Genomic DNA, 16,328 nt, shown 5'->3' with positions numbered 1-16,328 from the left:
CTTTTTTGCAGGTGGAAATTTGGATCTGTGGCCATGAACATTGTGTTAATTGTTTAATTGGTCACATTTAACAATTAAATGTCAAACATATTCACAGTAACCCTGCAGTTACACAGTGTCAGGGCTGCATGGACATAGATAATAACATGCAGGGATAACATTGTACCAAATGAAAAATGGGAAGAAGCCAAATGTAGGGGATTGCTGGTTTCAGTGTAGAGGATCTTAAATTAACTCAGCAACAAAATGGATTTTATGTCATTTTCAGTGTCCGTATGTGAATCTTTGGTTTGTTGTGTGGTGTTTCTTTTTGCAATGACAAGGCAGGATGATCTATTTCCTCTATTGTGCATATTTTTAATATAAATATCAATGGGTCTCTCTTTAATCCGTGTAGTAGGGTTTCTCAGACTGGACCGTATCAATGTGTCTGTGTTAAGATGCTTAATTCAAGCTGGTGCTGAGCTGACCCACTTTAATTATTCAACTTCATCCATCTACATTTTCATCTTGCTCCTTCCCACTCTCCTGCCCCGCCTCATCACCTTTACAGTTACAGAATATTTACAGTATGTCATCGAGGACCATTATCATCAAGCCTCCCTCTTTCTTTATTTCTCTCTCATTTCTTCCTTTCAGCCAAGCTCTCCTGTCCTCTCTTCTCCTCTCCTCTCCACTTAAAAAAAACAACTATCACCATCTCATCCAAACGACAGAGGTGTTGAACGAGAAAAAGATTCATTAGGGGGAAAAACGGTGGATCTTAGCATCGTCCTGACTGCGCTCTTTAATCAGTCAGAGTATTGGGAGTCATAACTCATTCCCTCACAGTAAGAAGCAGCAGTTCCCACAGTAAACCCTCTTTGGAATGACTAATCATGATGTTTCCTCCAGTTACACATTATCAGTAGTAACAATAATAATAGTTTGAGGAATTTTAGAAAGACTGACGACACACTGCAGGTCTGTTGAAATGGCACAATGGGAGGATATTTTAGAAAAAGAGTTTAATTATGTTAAAAGGTAAATTATAAATTGCTGACAAATGCCCTAACTCGTAGACCTAAATAACTTTGTGTACGGATAGATTTGTTTACTGAAACTTTTCAGACTCTTTCCTTCTACTAATTTCTGAATGTTTCTGCACCCAGGTGGCTCTTTTTTAAGCCTGGTTGTTCTTTCTCTAATTAGCTGATTCTCCAGCAGCTTTTCTTTTAAAGAAATTAACCAAAAAAACGACTATTTTAAAATGGCCTCTCTATAATGCATTCATGCCCACAGTGAAAGGGTTAACCAAACAGAGCGTATTTACTGTCTTATTTGGGTTGATTCTCCTGTAAATTTAACATTTATCCAACTGGATGGCTATTACAGCCCCTCGGTGGGTATTAGACATCCTGAGACATATGGGCTTGACGTGCTTGACTTGGCTTTCCGTTGGCTGTCCCTCAGACTCTGGCAGGTCGCCACATATTGTGCTGCACTGAAATGAGCATTCTGGGTTTTCTCCTGAAAGATTTTGGCCTGTAAGGGGTTTTATATTATATTTACGGGTGATTTTAGGCAAGAATGCTTTATACTGCTCTGACTTTTTGCCAGTGGATAAAGTAATGGTTGTCTGTCTACATAGTCTCTCTCTCTCTCTATCTCTCCCTATCTCCCCAAGCTGCCACTCCCTAAACATATCAGTGAAGCTTATTTCAGATAATGGAATAGATTATAGTTTGATATTGGTCATTATGTTATTGCTTTTTCTTTGTGTGTAAACTGGTATAATGTCAAAGTGTTTACCAGAAGTGACAACTCAATTGTACACATTGTAGAAGCATTCACATTATTCAGCAGATCCACTTTCTGCATAGAGTAATAACATAAAATGTAGGCATTTAGGACATAATTCTATTATATCAGACCATCATGTCAGACATATTTTGACACTTCTAATCCTTATTCTTCTTTTTTGACATTTTCAATGATTCCTCTCCAAAATATTGAACACACACAGCATACTTAAAAAAAATTCAGATAGTCAGACATTGTCTGAAACTCCCTCCAGCCACATCTTTCCAACATTAGAACTAGTGGGCACTGTGTCCAACAATTTAGTTATTAGCAGAGAAAAAAAATCCAGAATTCACCGAATTTTTGACAGTGAAGTGTTCTACCTTAACGGACAAAACACTTCACAGTCTGTCACTCACCTATTCATGCACACACACAAACTGAATAATAAAAATAGAGTCAACCCATGCAATGGTGTCTTGCATGGGTTGAGTTAATTTTCTGTCCATCGGGATCAACTTGGGGTTCAGTGTCTTACCCAAGGACACTTCAACATGTGATTACAACCCTGTGATAAGTAAACGGCGCACTCTTCCTCACCCCACAGTCACTATGAATGCCTTTTAGCAAAGATCCCCATATAAATGATTATCTCTGACCTCTCTTTGAGGATGGCTTTTTACTCAAGTGCAGCTGTACAGCTATGAACACTCTTGCCTTCATAAGTGATCCGATACACGTCGTACATACTAGTTTGGACCATACCCCTGCCTTTACTTTTGGCATTTATTTAGATGGCAAACATTTTTGGCATCACAAACTGTTGACTCACTGCGGCGTTACTGTACTATACTGTAAAAGCTGTTAGCACTGACATCCGCTCATTTTCATTATGTATGCATTCAAGGTAATTCTTTAGCTTAGAAGTATAGTATACACACAAATATATATGCAATAGTAGTTTGACCAAAAAAAAGAAGCATTTTTCAACAACTAGAGCCTTTAACTGTATCTTATTGTCATCGTTGGATGGATGGATACAGTATCAAAATGCTTCCTTGCATCGGGTGTGAATGTTCTTTGGCCATCCACTGACGGTTATTGACCTTTGATCCCTTCCCAGCTGAGATTCGCTGTGGTGTCTACAGACAGCTGATGTTATCTTTTTCTGTTGTTCATTCAGTCTCTTGTCCAGGGTTCATGCCCTTTCACTGATGTAGACTTCCCCAAGTTATGTCATAAACCCCTCCAGAGGCATAGATATGTGTAACTACAAGCAGTAAATAATGATATACATTAGTAGACTTCAATAATAGCTATAGATAATTCAGTACTATTATACTGTATTATCCGTAGAGTGGTGTGTGTGTGGGGGGGTTGATGTCTATGTGTACTCAAGGTGATGTACTCTCTGTGGTCATGATGCAGTTCATTAAAAAAAAATATAAAGTATTTTTCTTTTATAGTCAGTTTCTCCATCTCTGATCTCAGTCTTCCTTTTTTCTACTGTTTATTCTTCTTTCTCTCACTCCCTCCCTCTCTTTCTTTCTTTCTATCCATCCTATAATGCTGATTCTTTGACTAGAATGCTTACTCCACACACCAGAGGCAGGCCCATTAGCTGAGACCAGCACACTCCTATTCCTCCTCCTCCTCCTCCTCCGCCTCCTCCTTCTCCTCCACCTCCTCCTCCTCTTTCTCCCTCCTGCGTTCCTCCTCTCCACTTCCATTAACCAGCCAATCAATTAATACAGGTTGAGTCGGCGTGAGATTGAGCCAAAAAAAGAGCAATCCTCTAATTAGCTTGGACGCTACATCAGCTCGCTATATCTCTCTGCCTGTCTGCATAACCCCCCCCACACACACACACACACACACACACATACCACCACCACTGCTATTCTTTCTCTCAGACACACACACACACACACACACTTCACATAATGATCATGAGAATTGAGTGCTGAATTTCCTGAATATACTTTGCACAAGCACACACGCACAGGCTCCGTTCAAGTTCAAAGAAGCATCATGTGATCAAGTGTTACATAAATGCTTGGTATCGTCCGCCACATGGCATCCAGTAAAACACAGCTAGTCTGCATTGAGTGAAGCCTTTTAAGTGTTTTGTGTGTGTGTGTGTGTGTGTGTGTGTGTGTGTGTGTGTGTGTGTGTGTGTGTGTGTGTGTGTGTGTGTCTAAGGGTGGCTCTTTTCCAAACAAAATTGAATTTGTTGTGTTCTCAAAGGCAAAATGGCAGATTTGTGACAGAAATAAAGCACTGTGGTGGGTTTTGCCGCTGTGTTGGCGTCATGATCAGACAACCTAAATCACTGTCCAGCTAAACACCATCACACAGTTCATCATCAGTCATTGATCAACATTTAGTTCTTACATACCGATATATACTATATATACATTTTTGTCCAAATGCCCTTACACACCCCCAAACAACCACATAACGTTTGATTTTTTTCCCACCATCATTCTGCAAAGACATGCTCTACTCTGCCTCTGCTTGGCTGATGTTCTTTGCCTTCATTGGTTCGGTTAGTTAGATTTAAGCATAAGAAGTTAGATTATTAGGGTGTGAAAGGTAGAGTACAGATGGGAAGAAAAACAACAAGTTTTGTCAACTCAACTGTTTTTGTTTTATCTGTCTGGACACTATTGAATTATATGTTAAATTGGAGTGAGTAAAATTTGGTGGCTGTTTCTTATAGCGCCATATTTTGCAGCAGTTTGGTTGGATAGGCTTCCTATATATATATATATATATATATATATATATATATACTGCCAGCCTCTGTGTCGCCACAGTTGTAAAATTACACTTGAATACCATTTCAGCAAGCTGGTAAATCCAATTTAGGGTCACATCCAGAAAGCAAATACATGTAAACTGAAAGTCTAAGGAAAGCAAAAGAAGTGAAAAAGTCAAACTGGAATTTTGCTCTTGTGTTACTGCAGAATTCAGTAGACGGACAGATACCAAGACCATCTAAAGTAATAATAATAGTAGTAGCAGTAATAACAGTTGTGGTGATATTAGGTCTATTGGAGTAAATAACAGTAGTAATAATAGTAATACATTTTTTATACCTTCAGGTCCATTTGTCTTCCACTCCTCCACTGCGTTTGTACCCCTTTGTGCTGATTTTGTGTTAACGAGCCCAGTTGGGTTCAGTGTTGTTTCTTTTTTCCCTGAAATGTTCCTTCATTTTTCAAACCTTTCTGTATCCAGGGCAGGGTTTTTGCTGATCATACAGACGGTGTGTTTTTTTTTAAATCACCAGCCTGCCACATGTTCCCACAGTTATGCATTCACACCTGGAAGTTTCCAGGCACAACCGCAATATTCTCTACTGCTGGTGTCATCAGAGGGTTAGGTGCCTTGCTCAAGAGAATCTCCGCTGTGTATGTAATAAAAAATATTTGAAAACTTTCCACAACCTCTTAATCACCTAATTTACATTTTTGTCTGAAAAGGAGGAATACCAGGATCTCACTTGTAGGGGCCATAATAAGCAATAAAACAATAGACAGCATAGTATATGTATTAATAATAATAGTAATTTCTTTAAAACTATACACAACCTAAAGAATATGGCCAAAGTAATTCATCCTTAAATGTTAAATATGTTAAAAACGTTATTACTTTAATTTGCACAGGGAATACCATATAAGCTAGCTCCTGATATTTGTGATTTGTGAACAACAATTTAATATTTAATTTCCATAAAGTTGGAAGAGAGAGACAGATTTAAATGAATGATCAGGCTCTTGTATGGGTCAAGCTCCAACAACTCAGGATCCTACACTTCCCATAATTCAACTCGATAGCATCTTTTTGTGAGACCTTTGCTGCTTTCGGACTCCATATCCCCACATTTGTAACACAGGCTTTCTGTTCAACTCTGAGAAGTCTCCAAGCCTAAAATGAGATGACCCCGATGACCTTATCAGGGGTTAATTTCTCAGGTTGCCTGAGCAAAACTGATCTTTTATAAAACGCCATGTTCCCTGTAAGCATAATGCACTTATCTGCTATCTTTATACCCATTAAAAGCTCCATAAGGAATATTTGTTTATTTGAAAAAGGAATGAAAGCTTTTGGTTAATTTGTTTGTTTGGTCAAGCTGTCAAGCAAACAATTGTAGTTTTGTATTTTCTTGTCTACTTCACTCATTTTACTTACTTAAATTCCAGCTCTATTTACTGCAAGTCGCAGCCATTACAGAGTAAAAATAAAACTGCCATTTGACAAACTGCAGCCGCAGCAGTCAGTGAGGAGAACAAGCTGTTGGCACTGGCAGCCTGGCACTCAGCTTCATTTCAGAAAAGATGGAGGAGATCTTTTCTGGGGCCTGAAATCTATCTGAATCCCGATCGGTTATAAGAAAATCCCGGGCTGCATTTAAGGGAACCGCTTCATCTTTAAGTTAAATTCAATAAAATGAGAATCATGTTTATTGCCACTTTAAGTTTCTTATCATTTATAAAACACAATTATTTTCTGAAGTACATTGCGTAGAGAAGTTGCCACCATTTCCACTCAAAAGTGAATCTAATTTTGGAAAATAAAACTCTTAGAATTGACATTGCCGGTCCTAAGTGAATCACGATATCTATTTTCATTTTTTTGAGTTGAACTTGAATTGGCCGTAATCCTGCTGTGTTGTCTCTCTCTCTCTTTCTCTCTCTCCTCTCATTCTCTACCTCTGAGACAGCTCTGTAGCTCTGGCCTGCTGAGCGAGATCAGAGAACAGAAAGGGAGGGAGGAGGAGAGGAGAGAGGGGGGGTATGGGGGTGTCGTTTCAAGGGGGAGGTGCCAGGGCTTCCTGCGGGGGTTGCCTGTGTGAACGCTCCCTGAATGACAATGCTGCGCATCAGGGCCTCAGCACGACTCCCTCAGCAGCACCAGCAGCAGCAGCAGCAGCAGCAGCAGCGCACACACCCACCCACACACACACACACACACACACACACACACACACTCACAGGGAGAGAGCCTGGGAAAGCTGCATGGGCATGCAGCTGCAGCAGCAATAACAGAGGCATTCCAGTGTGCAAAAAAGGAAAAGGAAAAGGAAGGAGAGAGCAAAATGTCTCCAGCCGTCACCTTCCTCTCCGTCCTCATTATCAATAAATGATGGAGGCAGCTTGTCATCTCCGGCATCCGACTGCCGCGTGGTTTCCCATGGTCGCGCAAATCATAGGCAGGCTTGTCCACCAGCAACAGCACCACCCCCACCCCACCGTCTCTCCACCACCACCCACCTCTTCCCGACACTCACTTTCACTCTCTCTCTTCCATGCTGTCAGCGGGAACAGGCTTTTATCATGCCCGTTAGTAGCCACTAGTCTACGGGAATCAGATGACGGGCAAATCCAGTGATGCACACGCGTTATGACGTTGAAAAGGCATCTTGTAAATAATAGCATAGCTCTGAGACCACTACAGCGGGTGAGTTATACACAGTGGGTGACCTCAGGGTAACAGTAGAGCCCAGTCAGAGCTCCATATGAAATAGATCACTCATACTGCAAAAACAACTCATCTTCCATCTTTAGAAACTGCCTCATGTTAAAGTTGAGACCAACCAAAAAAAGAGCAAATAATGGATTCGACAGTGTAAATGGGATTTTTTTAAAAACACTTTATTTGTGGCTAGGATCACAACAGAACATATTTATTATATAGATAAACGAAATAACAAACAGACTCAGCTGGCTGTCTGAAAAGCCCTGCCGTAACCTGGTGAGAGATGTGAAAAGAGTTTGTGACATGCAAAATGAAGAACAAAAGTTGAGTCTAAGTGCTAGCTATTAGATAATTTTGTGTGACAAATGCATGGAACTGTCGAGTTCAATTCATGCTACTATCACGCAATCCTTTCTGCGAGGTGGAAAGCAATCCACACATTATACTGTATGTACTGCATGATGAAAAATCTGAACTTACCTGTGCTAATTTTCCAATTTTTAAACATACTTTGGAAACACTGGGAGAGACAATAGTACCCACAATATTGCTGTTACATTACACGCCACCAGGTTATTCCCTTTCATGAAGTTTTGTGAGACTTTGTTGACTTCTACAGTCTACCATAGTTTGTCTTAAGTGCCGTCCCAAAACCCACCATATGGCCCACTTTGAGTATTCCACTAACTAATTTAGAATCAGACCTCCAAATGATGGGTGGTTACCTGCCAAAGTAGTTGGTAGAGGAGACAAACAGTGAGCAGAACTCGCAGTATTTAACAGATGGTACAGTAACTAACCCACCCTGATGCACAGAGAAGGTAATCTCTTCCAAAGGCATGCAGGTGGTGTACAGAGCTTTATACTCTTGTTTCAGCACTTTGGACAGCGCCAAAAGGCCTTGGAAACATGTCAATAGCTGTTTCAGGACCAAGGACAGCGTCAAAGTGCTAAAGAGACCAACGTTTGTGTTTTTAATTTCCTTTAACTCCATTATACATAAAAATATCTCAAACAATCAGTTTGATTTTCTGGCCATTGTGTTTTTATAGGTTTCTCTACCCACAGCCCCTTTCCCATCTCCACCACCAACCTTACTTTTCCTGTTCTGGAGAGGTGACAGCTTGGTCGGTTTAGCCCAAGCAAACAGCTTGCTGAATTGCATCAAAGACGACTCAGATGCCAGAGCCAGAATGACAGACGGCTTGGAGGAGAAGGCAGGAATGAAGAGAGATAAAACCTCTTTCAAATTGTCCTCAAAATAACAGTACGTCCTCAAAAACAAAAACAAACACAGCACTCCAAACTCTCCCAACTCTCCTCCTGGCTGCACAGATGAAATGTTGGTCCAACTTAGTTTATTGGCAACATCTTTTTTCATACATTTGAGAAAAATCTACAAAAAAGATATTGGATTATAACTCTCCCGGAAGTCCACAATTAGCTCAGAATCACATGGTCAAGCTTAACACAAGGCTGATTTTCATATGCTTTCCCAAGGAATCCCATTTGAGCAGCATTTTATTGTTAGATTTGGCTTGGTACTGGGTTACATAACTGTCTATACTGTCAGATGGGGGATGACAATAGGGACAGTGGAACTATTGATCATAAATAATCATCCCTACACACTCTCCAACAGATACTGAAATAAACCCAGCCCTCATTTTGCTGGGAGGAGCCCCTGAAGTCTCCTGGAGGCCAAAAGGGACCCCTACCACCCCACCCCTTCCCCTCATGGCAAAGCCTTCTGCTTAGCCTGGTGGGTTTGAGTAAACAGTGAACGGGGCAAATTGGACTGTGCTGATGGTGCTTTTGACTCTTGGCCACCATGAGAGAAAGCCATGAGCGGCATCTCCTCAAGGGGCCTCACTTCACTGTACCCTCCAGCTCCAGTATATTTAAACCTGCTGATTAATGAGTGAAGAAATCATTAGATGCAGATCCCCAAACTATCAGCTCATAGGTAGCACTGTGTTTTGCCTGATGTTCATTGTTTATAACAACTGTAACATTACATTTGGAGTCACTCGGGCTATAGGTGAGGCGAGCTGCCGTACCTTGCCATACCCAACTGACGCCCATACAGCTCCGTCGTGCGCTATGGGGAGTGGGTTGGAGTGGGGGAGGCTCCGGGGAGGCGCCGTGCGTCGTGCGCTGCTAGGCTTGGCCACGGATCTGCGCGCGGCGCTCGGTGACTGATCAGATGCTCAGTGCGCGGCTCAACCCCGACGGCTGACTGAACGCAGGAGAGCCGGAGAAGCGCTCCGCTCGTCGGGTTTCTTCGTTTCCAAGGCTGCTCTCCACGGGAATATACAGCCTCCGGACCGACTGCGTGTTGGCTCACGTCCCCCTGGGGGGTCGAGGGAGGAAAAGAAAAAATAAAACAGAGAGGGAGGTATAGGGAGAGAGAGCTAGAGCTAGAGAGAGAGAGAAGAGACGCTGGACTTGCTGTAGCTCTGCGGGGCTGGCTGCCTCTCTCTGGTTAGGGGAGCCTCGGGGGCGATGCTGCTGGGCGGGGATGGTGCACGGTTTCTGCCCGGTGGCGGAGGAGAAGATGCGAGCCGCTGCTACAACACACCCGCACCGCCGCCGTCGTATTTTCCGAACAAGAATTGATGATGGTGATGATGCTGCCTCCCCCAGTGGTCTTTTTCTGCTCCTCCGGATCCTACTCGTCCGGGATTCTTCTTCTCCCAACCTTGGATTATAGATGATTGTTGTGGACATTATTATTCTTTTAACTTCATCAACTTATTTATTTCGGGGGGAAGTGGGGGAAGATTTAAATTGCTAGATTGAGGACCGGTGTATTTTTGTCTCCAAGTGCGCGCAATCACGCCCAAAATCAGTGACCGACGCCTTGGTGAGGAGGAGGGGGAGGAGGAGGAGGAGGAGGAGGAGGGGGGATGCCGCACCGTCCATCACCAAATATCAACAAATGTCACCAGGCTCGGATTTTGGGGAAGCCCCCCTCGGCTGGCGTTTGCGTGTAACCCGAGTGGCGTGGTGGCAGTGAGAGGTGGCAGCAGGGATATCTGCCGTGCCACATCAAACATTGCGGATATATGGCACAGGAATAAATGAATTATTAAAGATTTTACTCTTATCTATTTCTATTTTTATCTCGCAGGGGGAAAAAAGGGGGACTTGGGGAGGGGAAAAAAGACAACTGCAGATCCTGTCAAGATGCACTAGGCTGTTGAGAGGGGGGAAAAAGACGCAGTCTCCAGCAAGGGTTGCCTACTTAGTGGAGATGATTGCAATATTTATCTAAACGCACAGCTATGCATCCTTATCGCATGTATTAAAGGTGATCGATTTGTTTGCCTATTAAAATGCAAGAACCGGCTCACTCTCTGAGAGGTTTTTCCCGACCAAAAAAACAAAAACAGGATGCCTTGCTTTTCGACGGAGAGAAAACGCTGATGCTCTGACAAGATATAACATTCCTGACAGTTTTCTCACCCGCCAATAAAAGCAGTCGTGTTTTTTTTTTCCCGTCTGCCAGAGAACTGATTTGCCAGAAATTACATAAATACATCGCTCTGTTTCCCATTCATATTCCAAACACAGATCAGAGACACCGTGCGCTTTCCCTCTCCCCTCCTCTCCCTCCCCTCTCTTCTCCTCCTCCTTCCCTCCCTCCCTCTCCACACACAAATGGAGGTATCTTCTCGGCGCTGAAGATCTGGGAAGGAGAAACAGATAGATAGCAGGAGAGAGAGAGAGAGCGAGCGAGAGAGAGAGAGAGAGCGAGAGAGAGAGAGAGACAGACAGAGAGATAAGCCAGAGAAGGAACCGAACCCAACTCCATTCTGCATGTGTGTTTGGAGCCGAGGCTGATGGGGTGGTGGCATGTGGAGGTGTCACTCTGAGGTTCCCCCCCGGCTCCTTCCTAACCTCTGGCGTTTGGTGTCTGCAGAATGGCGCGTTTTGGAGACGAGCTACCCAACAGGTATGGAGGAGGAGGAGGAGGTGGTGGTGGCGGTGGTGGCGGGGGTGCCGGCGGACAAGGGGGGCCCGGCCGCGGCGGCAGCAGGCAAGGGGGGCCCCCCGGAGGGCAGCGGATGTACAAGCAGTCGATGGCCCAGAGAGCCCGGACCATGGCCCTGTACAACCCCATACCCGTCCGGCAGAGCTGCCTAACGGTCAACCGCTCCCTCTTCCTCTTCAGCGAAGACAACCTGGTGAGGAAGTACGCCAAAAAGATCACCGAATGGCCATATCCTTTCATAAGCAAGGCCGAGCCGCCTGCCAAGGTACTGGGGTGGTGGAGTGTTTGCTGGAGTGCTTGGCGAGGTGTGGCCTGGCGGTGTGGAGTGGTTGGTGTTCAAACACCTGCAGGATGAAAGTTGTGGTTGTGATTTGCAGTGTGGGATGGTGTGTTTGTTTTATTGTATGGCACTGTGATATCTTTTCTTTTCTTGTTTGCAGTTTTGTGTTTTGCAATGTTGTGAGATAATACATAATGTGTTTTTGCATAGGGTGTGTGTGTGTGTGTGTGTGTGTGTGTGTGTGTGTGTGCGTGTGCGTGCGTGTGTGATGTGTTGTATGACTTTTTGCAGTGTGCTGTTGATTGATACATGACAGAATACATGATTTCACTTCACTCTCACTGCTGTGTCCAACCCCACTGGCCTCAGGCTCATCTGATAAAGCTGCCATTGATGGAATGAAAGATGATGTTGATGATGATGCCGGTTGTCATGACACCAGCAATCACAATCATGTTGATGCTACTGGTGATTAAGATGCATCTTGAATACAGCATTTAGCTTGAACCTGTTAGTGACCTGAGTGTGTGTGTGTGTGTTTTGTGTGTGTGTGTGTGTGTGTGTGTGTGTGTGTGTGTGTGTGTGTTGGGGCTATAGTTGTAGTCAGAGCTGAGTGCTGATGTCAGCATTATGAAGGCTTAAGCACCATGCAACCAGAAGGGAGAGGAAATGACTCTCTCCCGCTCTAATTACTACTGACCATATATGGGCGGCCTGTGGCTCATCCTGCAGGAAAGCGTGGAAAAAGCTGTAATTGTCAGGACAGGTCAGTCTACTGCTGTTAGAACCTGGACTACTCTTATCTCAACTGGCCTCGAGTCAGTTTCGCCTCGATTAGAAGGGGGAAAAAAACTGCTTAATCCAATGTTCCCTGTGTTTTTAGGCTAATTTTGTTGCTTGGCGGGATGGTTTTAAGTACTTTTTGGGCACTTTTGCTTTATTAGATGGTCAATTGAACTGATAGATTATAGTCAAGACAATATCTTGTATGGACAATATGGATAACTGGCCATATGTGGATAATCTGACAATAATAAAGGCATTTTCAGCAGCTGCAATAGAGTTTGATAGCAAATTTCACATGGCCAGATTAACTTGCTAGAGGGCCCCAGATCAGATGTAAGCCGGGGCACCTATTGCCCCCCTTCCCAACACACTCTATTCCTGTACCTTGTCAAGTACAGCACATACAGCAGAATACACATATTATTATTTTCATTATTGATTATTATTTTCTCATGTAGTTGATTAATTGTTTGGTCTAATCTCTAATGTCAGCAACATGTGAAAAACGCCAATAACCCGGTTCGACGCTTGACGTTTTCAAATATCTTGTTTACTCTGACCAACAGTCCACATAGATATTCAGTTTCTTATCACAGAAGATTTGTAGATAAGAAAAACGTCTTGGTGATCAGTTAATTGATGATCACCAATCGATCACTATTCAATGCAACTCTGCAACTGAAGGAATCAGATTGTGCACAGTGGATGCAGATAGGAAACATGTTGGAAGAGAAGTAGGGGGTGACATGCACCTTCGCGTTTGAATCAGGGATGTTGTTACGTGATATGTTGACCGTTAGTCCACGGGGATGTTCTTAAGATTTAATGTGTAATCTCTGGAAAGCACCAGATCCTGTGTGTCAGTCAGTTTGGTAACCGACATGATGCACAATGACTGAATTAATATAAAGGACTTAAAATGACATTGTGATGCACCCCCCCTCTACAAGATGCCGCTTCAAAATGATAGACAGTAATAATGAAAGACCTGTCTTAAAGTGTTTATGGTTTCAGTTGGATTTGTGCTTTAATGGTGTATATTCCTGAACACGTGCAATGAATCGAATTGCCAAGCCAACTGGGGCTAATAGAGCCCCAAGAGGTCTGAAGCACAGGGACAGTTGCTCACTTTGTTGGCACCTATCATATTCTGCCATTTTGCACCAATATCTATTAATTGCAATGGGACAAATATTTAAAGAGGCAGAGTGAGAATTTTCTTCAGTAGTAACTTCATGAATCCAGAATTGTACACACATAGGTGACTATGATGACTGATTTCATTATAACTTTCTCTACCAGCATTGCAAAATAACAAATACAAATAAAAGATAAATAAAAAACTTTATCACATGGTTGCTTCCATTGAGGTTGGGATCTCACAGAATAATGATACGTTTATGGTAGTCTTTACTTAAACCACCAGCTAGTCTTTGTTAGTGGCGTCAATGCAGAGACACATTCAATGATGTGGCTGGTTTGTGCATGCTGAGAGAGTAAGAGAGGGTGGGGTGCCTCCCTGTGGGTCTTTTAAGGTGATGTTACAGTACGACGAACCTCATGAGAATTCCTCATTCGAGACGGTGATCAGTCTGCCACTTTAACTGTAAATTAGTTTCACAATTAAGAGAATTAAAGACAGATGCAGTGCAGGTAAGAACATGAAAAACTGTTAAAAACCTAAAAATATAAAAGAAGTGGAAAGAAAGAAAAGATTGGTCACATGAAAAATGTGGTTTAAGCCATTTCCTAACGCTGTGATTGAACTGATGGTCGTTCATTGTCATATTTACTGAGAACAGCATCGCCTGATACTGCTTATCAGTTGAGCCATGTAACGCATTAAATGATGTGTGTGAGTCAGGTTGGTCATATGATATGTGTGTGTATCTGCGTGAGAAAGAGTGCATTTGTGGTAATGGTGGTGTGTGTTTATATTTTATGAAACATTTGGTTAAGTAAATTCTGCCACAGTAATGGCAACAAAACCTTTATTTATTTAAATTACAAATGAAAAAAACGGAACAAAAGAGTATGCATCACTGTATAATCAGACTCTTTCGCTTTTTTGTGTTTTATTCTATTTACTGGAGTTGTTTCCTTTCCTGTTAGCGTGTGTAATATCATGTAGTCTGAGGTTTGTACAGTACAGGTATTGTCTACAGGGTTTAGCCCTACAGAACAAGTTTCATGACTAAAACAATACAGTAATGTTTTCCAAAGAAGCAATTAATGTGGAAAACAGATCCCACGTTTCTTGGAGGATAAAAAAAAGAGTCAAACATTTAAGTTAACAAAGACAGAGAATGGAGGCATTTTGTTCTAAAATGTGATTTAAGATATCCAAATGTCACCTGATAGTCTTTCAGCAATTGAAACACTTTTTGAGACCAGAGCTTGTTTGAAAAAGAGGCTTTATTGGGCGAGGGAAACTGCTGTGTCTTGGCAGAGAGCCTCCGTAGAGGTTCTTTATCTTTATGCCAGAATGTTTTGGCTTTTCTGCAGAAATAAAAACATTTTCACGAATTCCTTCAGCTTACAAAAATAGCCAAGTTTTGTTCTGTCTTTAAGGATTTTTTTCCCCCAATATGCACATGTTAGTTGGAAGGTGAAAATGCTTTTGTTTCTACCTCAGAATCACGACTCAGGGTTTTGAAATGTAAGCTGCTGGTGCGTGTTAGTTATGGTAGTAATGGTGTTTTTCTCATTTTGGAGTTGACCGATTTAAAGGATGGTCTGTTATTGGAACATAAAGTACAATTCAGTGCAATGCACACACATACCAAATGTTAATGAAATCAGATGAAAATAAACCAATTAACAATCATATCACAAAAAACATTTACCCCTACAATGTTAATGTTACTGGTCCACTTATCAAGGCTGGTGACAGAACAAGGATAAGCCCACTTCAGAATTACAAAAGTAATCGAACAGGCAAAACATTATAGAGAAAATTAGGACTAAACTAGGACATAATGAAAATCATAGTCTTTGTGCAGTCACACCCATGGCTAGTTTTCTTTAGCCTGAATCAAATGTAAAAAGAAACTTTAATATGTTTTATTATGCTATTATGTTTTTTCAACCCAGGAATGTTCTTACATGTCATTAAGGAGGAGGTTATGGTGGAGGTTTGGTGCTACAAAGCACAGGACTTTGATGCTAGAGACCTGGCTTTGACTCTTGCATAACACATATATTTGGTTGTAGGCTATTAAAGCTTACTTAGTTAAGGTTTGGGAAAGAAGATGGATTTGGTTAAAAGTTGAAAACAATCAACCCATCCCTCCGGCTTTCAGTCAGCTTGGACTTTTACAATATGTAAGCAACCTGACCTCAGTCAAGGCTGTGGAGTTGACACTGATTGTTTTGCAGATATGTTCACTTTAAAAGCTTCCTCGTTATGTTGCAAGAAATGTGATCGGGGTGGCATTTTGCTCTTGTGAATAAGAGAGAAAATTTTAGGAGCATAACTGCTGGACCTAGACAATAGATATCCAACGTTTATTTCAGCAGGAGTCATTTTCTTTAGTGTTAACTTCTAACTTGCTTCTAACTAACTACATTACATTATTATCTCTTTTAAATAACTGACAATCTAATTGACAGAACTCTCAAGGCTGTTATCTGACGCCATCTACGTTGGCATTATCTTCACCTGCTCAAACAAAACAAGTGGTAAACACACAGGCATCCAGCGGAATCTGAAATGTCTTTTACTCGATACACGTTCTTACTGCAAAACATTTCAAATTTAAAGAACATCCACTTCCTGATTTGAAAGTGAACTGAGCATATCCCAGCATGCTGCCATCTGTACAGAGCCAGGCTGTGTTGGCTGGCAGGCGCTATGGCTTCTTCCACCAGAGACCCAGAGGACTTCATTATACCTCCCTCCCCTCCCTCTGCCTGCACTTCCCCATTCCCTCTTTCACTCTCTCCACACTCCTTTCATCTCCACTTCTCCGCTGCACTTCTTCCCCTGCAACTCTGCTT

The 16,328-nt window shown here is 42.3% G+C and overlaps 1 protein-coding gene across 1 annotated transcript in view; it reads left to right on the top strand.

Moving 5' to 3' along the window:
• Nucleotides 1-16,328, top strand: part of cacna1ab (calcium channel, voltage-dependent, P/Q type, alpha 1A subunit, b) — a 179,836-nt gene that overhangs the window by 37,788 nt on the left and 125,720 nt on the right. Inside the window, exon 3 of the mRNA XM_051383747.1 lies at nt 11,192-11,491. Within this exon, the coding sequence (XP_051239707.1) occupies nt 11,192-11,491 (300 nt within the window). The remainder of the gene's footprint in view (nt 1-11,191; nt 11,492-16,328) is intronic.

Source organism: Dicentrarchus labrax, unplaced genomic scaffold (genome assembly GCF_905237075.1).
Source record: "Dicentrarchus labrax unplaced genomic scaffold, dlabrax2021, whole genome shotgun sequence".
Classification (NCBI taxonomy): domain Eukaryota; kingdom Metazoa; phylum Chordata; class Actinopteri; family Moronidae; genus Dicentrarchus; species Dicentrarchus labrax.
This window is presented reverse-complemented; position numbering and strand designations above follow the sequence as displayed.